Raw genomic sequence first — 14,420 nt, forward strand, 5'->3', positions numbered from 1 at the left:
GTACATAATGTCCAAAAAAGTAAATTTTCTTTACTCATTCTTTGATTATGTATTGGTTATCTCCTTGAATTAAATGTATATTTTTGTTTATTTATTTATTTTGGTACCGGGGATTGAACTCGGGTCCTTGTGCTTGCGAGGCAGGCCACCGAACTGCTGAGCTAAATCCCCGGCTTAAATGTATATTTTTAAAGTTCTCTATGATAAGTCTGCATTAAGAACTACAACTATTTGGGCATTTACAGCTCAGATAACATCAATAGCCTAAAAATCTCAAAAGCTCTTTATAAACATTTATGCTGACTGTGTTACTCTCCACATAGAACAGAACTTCACTTTGAACTTAATTAAATTAGTCATTTGGTATCAGGTGAGGAGTCTGGTTTCCAGTTCCACTTGAGAAGCAATGGAGTAGGGGAGGAGAGAGTCAGAATGTTATGTTTCATTTTGTTTCATTAATTTCTAGTCTCAAAACTATTCCATTAGGTGGAGGGGAGGATATTTGCCATTTTCCAGGAAAGTAATAATACACGAGAGTTACAGCAAGGCGGGAGTGGTCTCTTCTAATATATCACATTCTCCAGGTGCTTTTTATGCCTGCTGAAAGTCAAACGACCTCATTTCCTTCTAAAAATAAAAAGATACACATTTTACAGAGAAGGTTCAGAAGTTTCCAATAGCGCCCACACTCGTCTGATTTTTTTTTTTTGGTTCTGGGGATCGAACTCAGGACCTCACGCTTGTGAAGCAGGCAGTAGAACCACTGAGCTAAATCCTGGCCCCTCTGATTAATGTTGCTACAGACTGTCCAGGTCTCTGGAAGCCAGGGAAAGTGACTTATTGTGGAGGAGGTCCTATTTCTCTATAGGTATCTAATTTTAACTAGAATTAAGTTCATGTAAATCACAGATGTGTCCACTAACGCAAACGTAGATGCAGCGGTACACGCCACTGTAACAGTTTAAAGCAGCTTTCTATTCGTTACGTGCACGGCAAGGGTGTAGGGTACACACTGATTATCCACAAGGCTTTAGAAAGCATACCGTTGGAGTATAAAATGCACAGTGCTGCCATTGTCTAACATGTGTGACAGGACCCAGATGTGGAGTGCTGTACAGGGGTATGTGGATGTTGTATTAGTGTAGCACACAGGTTTGGGAGACAGTCCTAATGTCTGATAGGGAATGTTTCAGAGAAATTAGGGTGCAGAAGGACACAGGCATCTGGTGACTTCTGGTTTAGGATGTTAGGGAAGTTTGGGTCCTTTTCCCTTCTGTTGTTATATCGTTTATGCTTGTATTTTTTTTACAAAACAGTATACATTTACTATCTTGGTTATCTATAGACACCATTATTTAAATATACACAAGCACGCAGAAAAAAACCCCAAAAGGACATTCACCAAAACGTGAATGATAGGATCTACGGGCTTAGTGTTCTTTAGATGATCTGGGTTGTGGTGCCGTGTCGGTCACCAGGTCTGTTCTCTGAAGTGGGCCGGAATCTTGCATGCTGTCCTCTGCCGCAGAACCTCCCTTGTGGAAGATGTGCTCTGAGGTGGGTTTACCTGTCTTGTTTCGTTTTTTGTTTTGGGCAGATCTCCCGTGTGCAGACTGCAGAGCAGCAGTGACTCCACCCAGAGACAGCTCGGGAGGGGAGGGAGGGGAGGAGGCCATGAGCTTGTCCGGTTCTCATACTGAGGACCACGCCTCGGAGCCATGATTCGCCGCCTGTGCTCAGCGACTTTCCGGTTAGTAACCTGCCTGGGGTGAGCCCAACAGTTACTGTGTGGCCTTCTGCTTGTTTAGAAAACATGAGTGGAGTACTTTTTGGGTTGGAAAGTTGATTTAAAACAATAATTCATCTCAAAGAATCACTTGAATTGTGTTCATTTCATAAACACCATTTCTCCGTCAGGGCTCCTGGCACCACGCACAGCCTTTGTGCAGTCAGAAACAGGCACCCTTTCTTCCAGGCTCTTCACTGCTGCCTCTCAGAAGACTGTCGCGCTGGTTTTACTGGAACAGCACCCTTCTCTGCCGTCACCTGAAAGGTTGTCCGTACCCACGTTGGCGTCTCTCTCGGGGCAGCAGACGGCTCTTAGACATGCACTCTCGGGCGGGACCCAGCCTGCACCAGTGTGCGTGGCAGCCTTTCCCCTCGCCTCCTGCTCTTGCCTTTTCTGGAATTCTGTAGATATTCTCAGGTAGAAATATTTCCATTCTTTTAAACGAGGTGAGGTATTCTTTGGAGAATATATCTGTGTTGTTGGGCTATAGGAAAAATTTCATTTCTTTTTTTAAAGCAAAATCTTTATTGGTACATTTTAGGTACACATAATGATAACATCCGCGTAGGGAACTGGCGCCCGCACATGGTAGATCTTGCGGCTGTTCCCCCCCCCATTCTACCTTTCAACCCTCTTCCTCTCCTTGTTTACAAAAGCTTTGTTTCCACTTTTCCTTCTATTCTTTTTTCCTTGTCCCTTCCTTCCTTTCCTCCTCCCCCTCCCTTGTTCCCCTTCTCATTTGAACAGTTTCTTCCCATTTCCCAATATCAATTTACATTTTGCTCCTCATTTCTACTTCTGGTTTCTCACACCAGAGAAACATGTATTTAAACATGTGTTTCCACTTTATTTCACTTAAGAGTACGGTCTCAAGCCTGGCATGGTGGCGCATGCCTGTAATCCCAGCACTCAGGAGGCTGAGGCAGGAGGATCGATCGCTGTGCGTTCAAGACCAGCCTGGGCTACATAGTTAGTTCCAGGTCAGTGTCAACTACGTAGTGAGACCCTGTCCTCCCCCCCCACCCCCCGCAAAAAGACTACAGTGTTAAGGTGCATCCATTTAGCTAGAGTAATACTCCATTGTATAAAAAAATCCCACATCTTTATCCATTCATCAGTTGATGGGCATTTGGGCTGTTTCCAAGATTTAGCTATTACAGACTGTGCTGCTACAAACATGGGTGTGTATATACTGCTGGGGTATGATGCTATTGATTCTTTTGGGATGATAACAAGAAGGGGAATAGCTGGGTTGAATGGAACCTTTAGTTTTAGTTGTTTGAGAATCTCCACACTGATTTCCACAGCAGCTGCCCCAGTCTATACTCTGACCAACAGTGGAGAAGGGTTCCTTTTCCCCACAGCCCAGCCATCATTTGTTATTGGCTGATTTCTTGGTAATAGCCATTCTTTCTGGAGGGAGACAGAACCTCAGTATTGTTTTCATTTGCCTCTCTTGAATGATCAGTGATATTGAACATTTTTTCATATATTTATTGCCATTTCTACTTCTTCATTTGAGAAGTATCTGTTCACTTCTGATTCCTGTTTTTGGATTGGGTCTTTAAATTTGGGAGAGCTGATTTTTTTGAGTTCTTTATATATTCTAGATATTAGTCCTTTGTCTGAGGAGCAGCTGCCAAAAATTTTTTCCTTCTCTGTGGGTTGTCTCCTCACTCTGTTGATGGTTTCTTTTGCTGTGCAAAAGCTTTTATTGAGATGAGATCCCAGTTGCTGATTCTTTGTATTATTTCCTGTGTGATTGGGGTTTTGTTTATAGTCTTCACCTACAGCTATGTCTTCAATAGTTCTTCCTATTCTATCTTCCAGAAGATTTAGAGTTTCTGTTTTGATATTTAGATCTTTGATCCACTTTGATTTTAGTTTAATGCATGGTGAGAGATATGGGGCTAGTTTTAATCTTTGGCATGTGGAAAACCAGTTTTCCCAGGATCATTTATTAAAGAGGCAATCTTTAATTCTGTGAAGGTGTTTGGCTCCTTTGTCAAAGATGAGGTAGATGAGTATGTTTGGAGTTGTTTTTGCACCTTCTAATCTGTTCCACTGATCCTTGGGTCTGTTTTTCGTTTTTGTTTTTTTGTTTTTTTTTAAATCAGTACCATGATGTTGTTTATCACAATAGCTTTGTAGTATAATTTCAAGTCAGGGATTGTGAAGATCCCTGCCTTGACTTTGTCACCCAGAATTGCTTTGTTATTCTAGGTCTCTTCTGATTCCAAATGAATTTTAGGATTGTTTTCTCTAATTCTGTGAGATGTACTATTAGAATTTTGATGGGGATTGCATTAAATCTGTATAACAATTTTGGAAATATGGACATTTTCACTATATTGGTTCTTTCTACCCAACAACAAAATACCTTTCCATTTCTGGTATCATCTTTGATCTCCTTTTTCAGAGCACTGTAGTTTTCAATGTAGAGGTCTTTTACTTCCTTTGTTAGATTGATTCTGAGATAGTTCATTGCTTTGGATGCTATTGTGAAAGGTCTTGTTTCCCTCATTTTTCTCTTAGTGTTTTTTTTTTTTTTTTTTTTTTTTTTGGTACTGGGGATTGAACTCCGGTTCTCATGCTTGCAAAGCCCTCTGAATTTATTTCTGTAAAGGAATGCTGTTGATTTTTGAGTGTTGACTTTGTATCCAGCTGTACTACTGAATTTGATTATCAAACCTAGAAGTCTTTTGGTGGAGTTTTGGGGGTCTTCTATGTAAATAATGATAATTTAACTTCTTCCTTTCCTATCCTTATTACTTTTCTTTCTTTAGTTCTCTTTTCTAATTGCTCTGGCTTATGTTTCCAGAACTATGTTGAATTAGAGTGGTGACAGTGGATATCCTTGTCTTATTCTGATTTTAGAGCAGAAGCTTTCAGTTTTTGTCCATTTAGCATGATGATGTTGGTTTGTCATAGATGGCTTTTATCAGATTGAGATAAAGCCCATCTATTCCAATTTTCTGTAGATTTTTTTCCCGAGTGGGTGTTGCACTTTTCCATCACTTTTTCTGTATCTATTGAGATGATCATAGGATTCTTGTCCCTGGCTCTGTTAATATGGTGTGTTACCTTTATTGACTTGTATATGGTTCCCTGGGATGAATCCTATTTGGTCATGGTGTAAAATCTTCTTGATAATTTGCTGTGTTTTGCTTGCTTAGTATCTTATTGAGGATTTTTGCATCTATGTTCATTAGGGAGATTGGCTTGTAGTTCTCTTTTTTGGTGGGAACTTTCTCTGATTTTGGTATCAGGGTAGTGCTTTCTTCCAGGAATAAATAAATGTAGGAGTATTTTTTCCCTTTCACTTTTATTTAAGATTTTGAGAAGTAGCAGCATTAGATCTTCTCTAATTTTTTGTGGAATTTAGCAGTGAATCCATTAGGGCAGAGTATTGTTGGTAGGTTTTAAAATCCATCTTCAATTTCATTCATCGATATTCATTTATTTAAAATTTTATATCTTCTTGATTTATATGTTTTTAGGAATCTGTCCATTTTTTTGTTTTCCGTCTTATTAAAATACAGGTTTTTGACGTAGGTATTGATGGTCTTCTGGATTTCTAAAGGATCTGATGTGCTTTCACCCTTTTAATTCCTTTTCATTTTTGTGCAGTGATTGAACTCAGAACCTTGCGCTTGTGAGCCAGACACAGTGCCGCTGAGCTAAGACCCCAGCCCTGACCCTTTTCATTCCTAATTGAATGGATTTGAGTCTTTCCTCTTTTTTTTATTTTGATAAGGTTGGCTAAGGGTTTGTCAATTTTATTTAATCTTTCAAAGAACTAACTCTTTGATCCATTGATTCTTTGTATTGTTTTCTTAGTCTCTGTTGCATTCATTTCTGCTCTGATCTTTGATTTCTTCCCTTGTACAAGCTTTGCACTTGCTCTTCTTTTTCTAGAAGCTTGAGGTTCAACATTAGGTTGTTTATTTGAGCCAGCTCTGTTTTTCTGATATGGGAATTTACTGCTATAAATTTCCCTCATAGGACTGCTTTAATTGTATTGGCATTATTGTTTAATTGTAGAAACTAATTTCTCAATTTCATGGTGACCCATTGGTTGTTCAGGAGGTTATTTAATTTTCATGTGTTTATGAAATTCTTATAGTTTCTTTTGCCATTGATTTTCAATTTCATTGCACTATAGTCTGATAATATGTGTGGGATAATTTCATTTCTTTTGCATTTACTTATGACATGTTAGTTCATAGAACATGCTTCTATTTTGAGAACCTTCCATGTGCAGATGAGAATGTGTATTCTGATATTGTGGGTAGAACACTGCAGATGTCTATGTCCATTTGTTCAAAAGTTTGATTTAGTTCTGACATTTCTTCATGGATGTTTTGTCAAGTTGATCTGTCTGTGACAGTGGGATATTGATGTTTCCTGTTATGATGGTATTAGTGCTTATTTGACTTTTCGTGTTTGTTAATATTTGTTTTATATAGTTGAGTATGCTGGTATTTGGTACACATATATACATCTGATCATGCTCTCTTCCTCTTGCAGTGTTCCCTTTCCAAAGATATAATGACCTACTTTGTCTCTCCTAATCAGCTTTGGCTTGAGATCCACTTTGTCTGCAAGTAGAATAGCTACCCCTGCTTTTTCCAGGTTCTTGTCACCTAGAGTATTGTTTTCCATCCTTTGACTTTCATCTATGAATTTATTTTTGAATTAAATGTGTTTTTGTATGCATATATTGTTGGATTTTGTTTCTTGATCCATTCTGACAGCCTGTTTCTTTTGATTGGTGAATTGATTTACACTGATGGTTATAACTGATATGTATTGACTAATCCTTGTCATGTTATTTTCCTGTTGTTGTTTCCCTTTCTTTCCCCTCTGTTTAATTGCTTGCCTTGTGTGGCAGATTCATTCTGCTATGGTTAATGGATCTGTGGTTCTCATTATATTTTTCTAGAATGTCCTTTGGAATATTTTGGATTGCTGGTTTGGTGGACATGAATTTCTTCAGGTGGTCTTTTCATGGTAGTATCTTCTCATCAATTTTGAAAGATAGTTTTGTGGGGTATATCAATCTGGGTTGGAGGTTGTTTTCTTTTTGTGCTTGAAATACTTTTCACTCCGAGCCCTCCTTCACTTGATTTATTTTGAAAAGTCTCCTGTGATTTGGATGGGTTTTCCTTCATAAGTGATTTGTTTTCCTTCTGTAACAGCTTTTAATATTCTATTCTTGTGTTGAATTTTTGGAATTTTGACTATTGTATATTTTGGGGTAGATTTTTTTTTTGATCATGGTAATTAGAGTTCAGTATCCCTCACTTATCTGTATATCAAATTGTTTTTCCATGCTTAGGAAATTTTGTCATTACTTTTGTTAGAAGGTTTTTTATGGTGCTTGCACTATCTCCTGCTTTTTCACCAACTCTGATCAATTATGTTATTCTTCTTTGTGTCATCTGGCAGCTGTTGAATTAATTTTTTGTGGTCTTTGCTATTTTTAAGAAATCTTTCTTTTCATGATTGCTAACCACAGTCCTGTCTTCTATACCTGATATCCTGTCCTCACATTGGCTCATTCTGCTGCCTGTACTTTCAGTGGAATTTTTAAACTCCTGGGTATCTTTTTTTTGTTGTTAGTTTGTTTCTTTTTTTGTTTTTGTGTTTGGTACTGGGGATCAAACTTGGGACCTTGCACTTGCATGGCAGGCAGCAGAACCACTGAGCCAAATCCCCGGCCCTCCTGGGTATCTGTTTGAATCTGTGTCATGGATTCTATTCCTTTCCTGTGTTGGGTGTTCATGGTTTCCATAATTTTCCTAAGCTCCTCTATTTTTAAAAATTTGTATCTGCTCTACAGTCACTAACCAAGTCTTTCATTATAGTCGCCATCTGTCATGATCTGAGAAATTATTGCTGCTTTGATTTTTTTCTAGAGCCTCATTCATCTGCTTTGTTCCTTCTGCTGTTACCACTTCAGAAAGTCCAGGTGAGTGGGTTTTGAATTGTTCTACTTCACTGCTCCTGGGTTTGCCTTTGGTGAGCTTGAAGTTGCATCTTGCTTAAGTGTCTTCTCATTTTGTATTTTTTTTTTTGAGTTTAATTGCTGGTTTGATAGTTGTGAATTCCTTATGGCGAATAGCTTTACTGCTAGAATTTAGAATCCTTAGGAAATGAGTACTTCTCAAAGATGTCTTCCAGGTGTAGCTGGCTTTTGGGTTTTGAGTCTTTTGCAAGATCCTACCTCTTAAATTTACTGGGAGTGTTCCCTGCCTATTTGGACTAGCACCTGGTCCTTTGGCACTGGCCTGTAGTATTGTTTATGATGCTCAGGCAATCTCAGTTTTGGCACACTAAGAAGAACAAATGATTAGAACAACTATGTCACCTTGGCTAATGTAGAGTCAGCAACAGTGATAGCATCAAATACAGCCCAGAAATTGACAAACTGTGGTAACTGTTGATTTGCTACCTTGAACCATCTGAGCTAGATCTGTGTTTATATAACAAAATCTAAAACAAACCAGACAATTGAATGCAGTAAATAAACCCTGAGTATGTTGATTTTTTACTCTTGGTGGAGAAAATATAAAAGTGGTTACGGGGGAAAAATAGAGAAATAGAAGAAGAGGAAGAGATTAGAAGCAAGGCTAGAAAACAGAAGATTATACGAACTTTGGGAAACTGGTGAGGACAAGAGAGAAAGAAAGAAGGAAAAAATAAAAATAAGAACAGAACAGAAAAACAACAACTACAAAAAGTAGAAACAATATTCACACTCATATAAAATAGTCAATCATGAAAACAAATCATGAGACAATCATAAAAAAGAGCAAAGCAAAGCAAAACAAAACAAATACAAGAAAAGCAAGAAAATAGGAGGAAAAAAGTCCCCTTCAAGGTATGTAACTAGGAAGACAGAGTTTGCCCTTGTTGAATAACCCCAACAAGCCAGCTGTAGATTTACAGTGGACTAGTGGAAAATGCCTGCAAGCCTGCGCCTTAAGTTCTGAAGCTCAGGGTGGTTTCTGGCTGAGTCTGGAACCCATTTTGTTCAGCCTGCAAAATTTCACGTATCTCTTTTTGGCTTGAACTGGGCTCCCTGATCTCCTGACAACTTGAACTCAGTTCCTCCTCACCTTGATGGCGCCAACTTGGAGCTGCTGAGTTCCAGTCTTAGTTGACCTCTCTTCAAGATGGCTACGAGCCAATCACCCTCTCCTGGGGGCTGTCTGAACCCAAATCTCCCACCAGCCGCTCAAGCCTGCTTTGATCACTGCTGTGTTCCGCTGATGCCTTTCTCTGTGTAGGCCTCTGGGGTTGCCGGGTGGCACCGTGCATGTGCAGTTTGGAGTTTCCCTTCCTACACAGTGAGTCAGGGCTCCGGGAGGAAGTGCTGCTTGCTGCCTCGTTTTACATTGAAGTCTCTCTCTTTGCTCTCCCTGTTGGCTCCAGTTCTCGCTTCAGATCCTTGTTAGGTCTCGGTGACCCCCTTCCCTCCATCTGCCCTCATGTTGCTTTATCCCAGCATCTGGACACCGCGTCTTGGAGAGGCTGTTTCCCTGCTGTTCACTATTTGCCATCTTCCCAAAAGTCAAGAATTTCATTTTCATTTTCAAGTCAAGTTTCTGTACCATTTTGAGGCAGAGACAATGCATCACCCATCTTCATTCTAGTTTGTTTTCAGGTTATATCCGTCTTCTTCCATTTTTGGCTTCTGTTCTGCGATCACTTGCTACATTTTTGAAAGATGGATTTACCCTGTTGCAATAGTTCTTTTTTATTAAAAGACTCATATTCAAATTGGACCTTAATAGAGTATTCTCACAGTGACCCATTCCTACCCTGGGGATAAAAGTTACTCTCATTATTAGGAAAAAATATTTTGTTTGCATACATTTGAAATATCATTTGTGAAACAGACAAATGAATGACTATATTGTGAAGGACATTTAATCATAACTGTACACCAATTCCATTTTTTTAAAGCCCTCCAATTGCATGTGGTCACAGGAGGACTTAGGTGTAGAAAGACCCATAACTATTTCTTTAAGTTAAGGATCTATGCTGAAAATGAAGGCTCAATCCTGTGTGAAGAGGGGATAATACAGTATGTTTAAAAACATGCCAGGACTGGTCTAATTGCACTTTGATTGCTCTCTCTAGGGAGTAATCCTTATTCCTTGGTAGGAAACCATGAACAAGTCTGACCATTTGGTTCTGTGAAAATGAACTTAGTTTAATTTATTGACACATTAGACATACCTGCCAACATTTCATGTGCTTTTTCCCTGACGTGTGTCTTGCCTGATGGAGTCACTGCGATGCAGCCTTTGGGTTTTTAAAGAAATTATGTTTTGCTCAGGAATGCATTGAAATGGTTAAACCACGCTGTACCTTGTTCTTATGAGTCTCTGGAATGCAGCCGGCCGGAGAGCAAGGGCAGGGAGACCAAGTGGTGGCGAGGAAAGCCTTCCCCTCCTTTCTCACAAGCGGCCCACTGGGCTCCATCTTGAGCTTCTGGGTCTCAGCCTTCCACGGCAGCTGTGCCAGGAGAGCACAGCCAGGGAGCCCGGTAACCCAAGCCACTGCCGCTGTGTTCAGCTGAAAAACGACATGCCAAATGTCCCTCACCTCATTGGGCCGTCGCATGGCAACTGCTGTACTGTGTGTGGTGAAATTCCCAACATCCGGCTTTCCATTGCAGAGAGGAGCAGAAGACCCGCCCCAGCTCACGGAGGGCAGTGCACACCAGAGAGAGCCTAGCTGCTCCAAGCCCTGACAGCTCTGCTTTGACGTGTCCATCTTCTCAACCTTTGCCCCCTCTCTGATGTCTCTGCCTGCCTCAGCATCCCGGACCTCTCGCTTAGACAGGTGTGCTGGCATCCAGCAGGAGCCTGCTCGTCCCCTCGTCCTGCACACCGTGCCGGGGACCTTCTCAGAGTGCCGGCCTTTGCTTTCCTGCTGTGCTCGCAGTTACTCAGGGTTCCTTGAGAACACTTTGCTGTGTGTTGTTCAGGCCTTTTAAGATCTGGCCTTTGCCTTTCTGTCCATCCTAATCCAACACTCTGTTTGTGCTCTGCAGGAGGGTGGAGTTTTGGATATGCCTTCTTTGCTCACATTTTGTACCTTTGTTCTTTTCCTGTTTGCTGGAGACCCCTGCGTATGGTGCATCTGGCTAACTGCTCAGTCCAAGCTGTGCTCATCTCTGAAGCCTCCCCGATTTTGTCTACTGACTCAGATGCTCAGCCTTCTGTGCTCCCATTGGGTTTTATGTAAATGTAGCCATGGAAGCAGTTGCTTTACAGCACGAATCCTTGTTCCTCCTGCTTAGACTCTGAGCAACCTGAAGTTTAATTTGCATCTCTATAAACTGTCATAGGCTTGGTGTATAGAAGTTAAGGTACTGCTCAGCAAATCTTCAAAAGCAGCTCTTTTGAAAGGCAGACATTGCCAAGTCCAGGGAGTTAATGGAGGCAAATGGAATGGGCTTCAGTAAAGGAGCTCTGAGACCTCAGGGAAACATCAGCAGAGGCTGCATCTGCTGCTTGTCGCTTTCCCTTCCGCACTGATGCTGGGAGCGAAGTCATAGGAAGGAAGGTTCTGCTCGGGACCAGCCCTCTGCCATGGTGAGCGGTGAAAGCCAGCCAGCGGCAGGACACTGCGCAGGGCAGCAGCCCTGTCCTTGGCTTCTGCCGCGTGTGTTTCAGTGCAGTGCAGAGCCTCCCCCAAGAGCCTGGCTGCTGGCCCTGATGTCACACTCCCACCGGTCCCCCACGTGGGCTGTCATGGGCGTCCTCTGGGAAGAGACTTTGTTGGCCAACCTGAATCACCATGGAACTCCACGACATGTGACACCTAACGCTGTCAGGCTGTTCTGTAATGAGAGGTTTTCTTGTCTTGGTGCCGGGGACTCTTCTGGCCAATGGGTTTGACTTATCTCCAGGATTAGGGTAAAACAACTGCACAGTATCTTCATTCCTTGATGTCTTAATGTGACTGTGGCTGTGTTTTGTTTGTTTTTGATATTAGGGGCCGACCTTCACACTGAGCTGTATTTCCAGCCCTTTTTATTTTGAGACAGGGTCTTGCTGTGTCACTAAATTGCCCAGGCTGGGCTTGAGGTTTTGCTCCTCCTCCCAAAGTGCTGGGGTTACAGGTGTGTGCCGCCATTCCTGGGTAAAAAGTGTGTTTTTTTTCTGTAACTGTTGGTTGTAAAGTTCTAGATCAGTCATTACAAGAAGTGTAAAAATCATGATAATCTTAAAATATTTTGGGGAGGGGTCTTGTGTTCTCCAGTTTGTTTTGCTTTGGTTTTTGAGACGGGGCCTATGGTCCAGGCCAGCCTTGAGCCTGCCATGTGTCCCAGGCTGGGCTCCAGGGTCTCAGCAGGGACTGAAGGTCTTCAACGTTGGAGCCTTCTGGCCTGTGAGAAAGCTGTCAAGGGCGCTGGGCCTGGGCAGTTAGGAGTCTGTTGGGACATCTTTCTGTAGCTTTTTCCTGGTGACAGGGTCCTGCCCAAGCCGACTGCTCTACACTTCACGAGTGGCAAACCACAGGGGACAAGGGTTTAGGACTGGGCAGAGCCGCACCAGAATGTGGGTGTTGGCACTCCCTCCCTGTGGAACCCGGACAGGATGCTGAGACCACTGATTTGTTTTCTTTTGCACTTGTGAATAGGGCCCTTGTCCTTGTGGGTGCTGAGAGCATCGTGGAGCAGTGCCTGGCATGCTCCCGGCCCCCTGGAGTAACCCTCTGACCTGCGAATGGATATTGGTTCTGACAACACATTCCAGAAGCACTTGGAGGTGCAGAAAGCGAGAGTGGATTTTTTTTTTTTTCCACACTGGATTCGCGAAGTGGTGGCAATTCCTAGTATCACGCTGACTCAGAGAGGGGCCCGGGCTCTGTGGGGAGCTTTCCTGGCATTTTCCCCAGGTCTACAGTGCTAGTCCTGGCTTTGCCTCCAGCCCTGGAGGAAGCCCTTCCACTCTGCCTCGTTTCCAGGCCCACTTGAGCACCGTCACCAGCCAGTTTTGAAGTCCAATGGCGTAGATGTGAAATGTTGTCATAAAACGGATGTAAAGTATTTTACGGCCAAGGTGGGTGTGAGTGGTGGATGTCTGCTTTGCTTCTCCTCCTCTCCATTAGCGAGCTGTTTAACTGTCCCAACTCAGGAAGGAATAGCTGAGAAGCAGGGGGAACACTTCTGTGAAAGTGATTTCTCTAGGTGCCGTCATGCCCATCGCCAGAGGTTCTTAGAAAAGTCTTTGAAGTTGGTTTAATATTTTACCCCCGCTTTGCTGTCAGTTGTGGGCTCCAGCTGGTCAGCTTCAAATTTCACAAGTCCTTGAGTCGGTAGAGCTCTTACTGCTCTACCAGGATAACTGTGTCTTACAGGTGAAAACTCTCAGCTGTGTCAGCAGTGCAGGTGGAGAAGCCTGGAAGGTGATAAAGCAAAATGTCCTCTGACGGAGGAGTGGGTTCCAAGTGAGCTTTTCTCCCTTTTCCCCTTGATACTCTTTTGTACTTTCTGCACTTTCAATAACGAGTTTTCCTTAAAAATGTGTATATCCTTCACAAAGCGAATGTGGTGCTGTTATTTAAACTAAAGATATGGGGTTAAAAATGTTTGTGACTTTGCAGAAAGCTAAAGAGGGTGATAGGGTTTGTTCTAGAAGGCAAGCAGGCCCAGACGGGTCGGGGGTTTTCTTTGGCTCAGCCCCTCTCCCCACTCCCACTGCTCAGAGCTGGGGGCGCTGGGACGGGACCCCTCTCTCTGGCCAGGCTTTTCTTGTGAGCTGGGTGCTTAGTGAGCTTTTGTGGGTCTGGAGGACTAAGGAGCTGTTGAAACTCAACTTCTTCATCTCCTGAAGATTCTGCTTGGACTGTTTGAACGCAGGTGTGGAGCCTGAAGGGTTCAGGTGCCTGAAAACAGCTTTATGAATGAACTCAGCAACCTCACAGCATGAAAACAACTTTAACCCAGTTTTCAGGCTCACTACAAATTACCTTTTTAAAAATTGGAGACAGGGTCTCATTCTGTAATTCAGACTGACCTTGAACCTCACTGATAGCCCAGGCTGGTCTCGAACTCATGGCGATCCTCCTGCCTCAGTTACCCCAGTGCTGGGATTACAGGGGTGTACCCCATTTACAAGCTAGACTTTTTAATTACTCTAATCCCGAAGCTTAAACAATTGAGCAAATCAATGTTCAAAAACCTGAAATGCTTTCATCCGCCACCGAGCTTTGTGGCCACTCCACCTGGGAGGGCAGGGCCCCGACAGGTCTGGGGGGTCCTCTGTGGGGTCCTCTGTGGGGAGCTGGGACACTGGGCAGGTGTAGGTCCACTCACTTCTGCCACAGAAAACGTCCTCGAGCGACGTCGTCAGAAGCAGGCAGAGGGTGACCAGGCCGAGCTGTACCGTGGGGTGGAGAGCAGAGAGGGCTGTGGCGTAGACATGGGCGTGTGTTAGGAGGCGGCGCCTGGTGAAATATGGGGCCGATGCTGGGCTTCCCTCCTCACCACGTCTCGTAGACCGGGCCGCTCTGACGGGCGCCCTGGGTTCGCCCCCTGGTCCGGCTTCCTTCTCCGGGCGGCTCCGGCCCCTCTCCAGCGGCCAGGGGACTGCGGCTGTCCCAG

The 14,420-nt window shown here is 43.1% G+C and overlaps 1 protein-coding gene across 2 annotated transcripts in view; it reads left to right on the forward strand.

Moving 5' to 3' along the window:
• The first annotated feature begins 1,618 nt into the window (after positions 1–1,618).
• The window catches only part of Saxo1 (stabilizer of axonemal microtubules 1), a 70,262-nt gene continuing 57,460 nt past the window's right edge, over positions 1,619–14,420 (forward strand). The window contains exons 1-2 of one of the 2 annotated variants that reach the window (XM_010630919.3): positions 1,619–1,750; positions 1,976–2,053. In XM_010630919.3, coding sequence (XP_010629221.1) covers positions 1,719–1,750; positions 1,976–2,053 — 110 coding nt within the window. In that variant the 5' untranslated portion in view covers positions 1,619–1,718. The remainder of the gene's footprint in view (positions 1,751–1,975; positions 2,054–14,420) is intronic. The other variant, XM_010630920.3, reaches the window with a different exon arrangement.

This window comes from Fukomys damarensis, unplaced genomic scaffold, assembly GCF_012274545.1.
Source record: "Fukomys damarensis isolate Sample0158 unplaced genomic scaffold, DMR_v1.0_HiC HiC_scaffold_31, whole genome shotgun sequence".
NCBI lineage: Eukaryota > Metazoa > Chordata > Mammalia > Rodentia > Bathyergidae > Fukomys > Fukomys damarensis.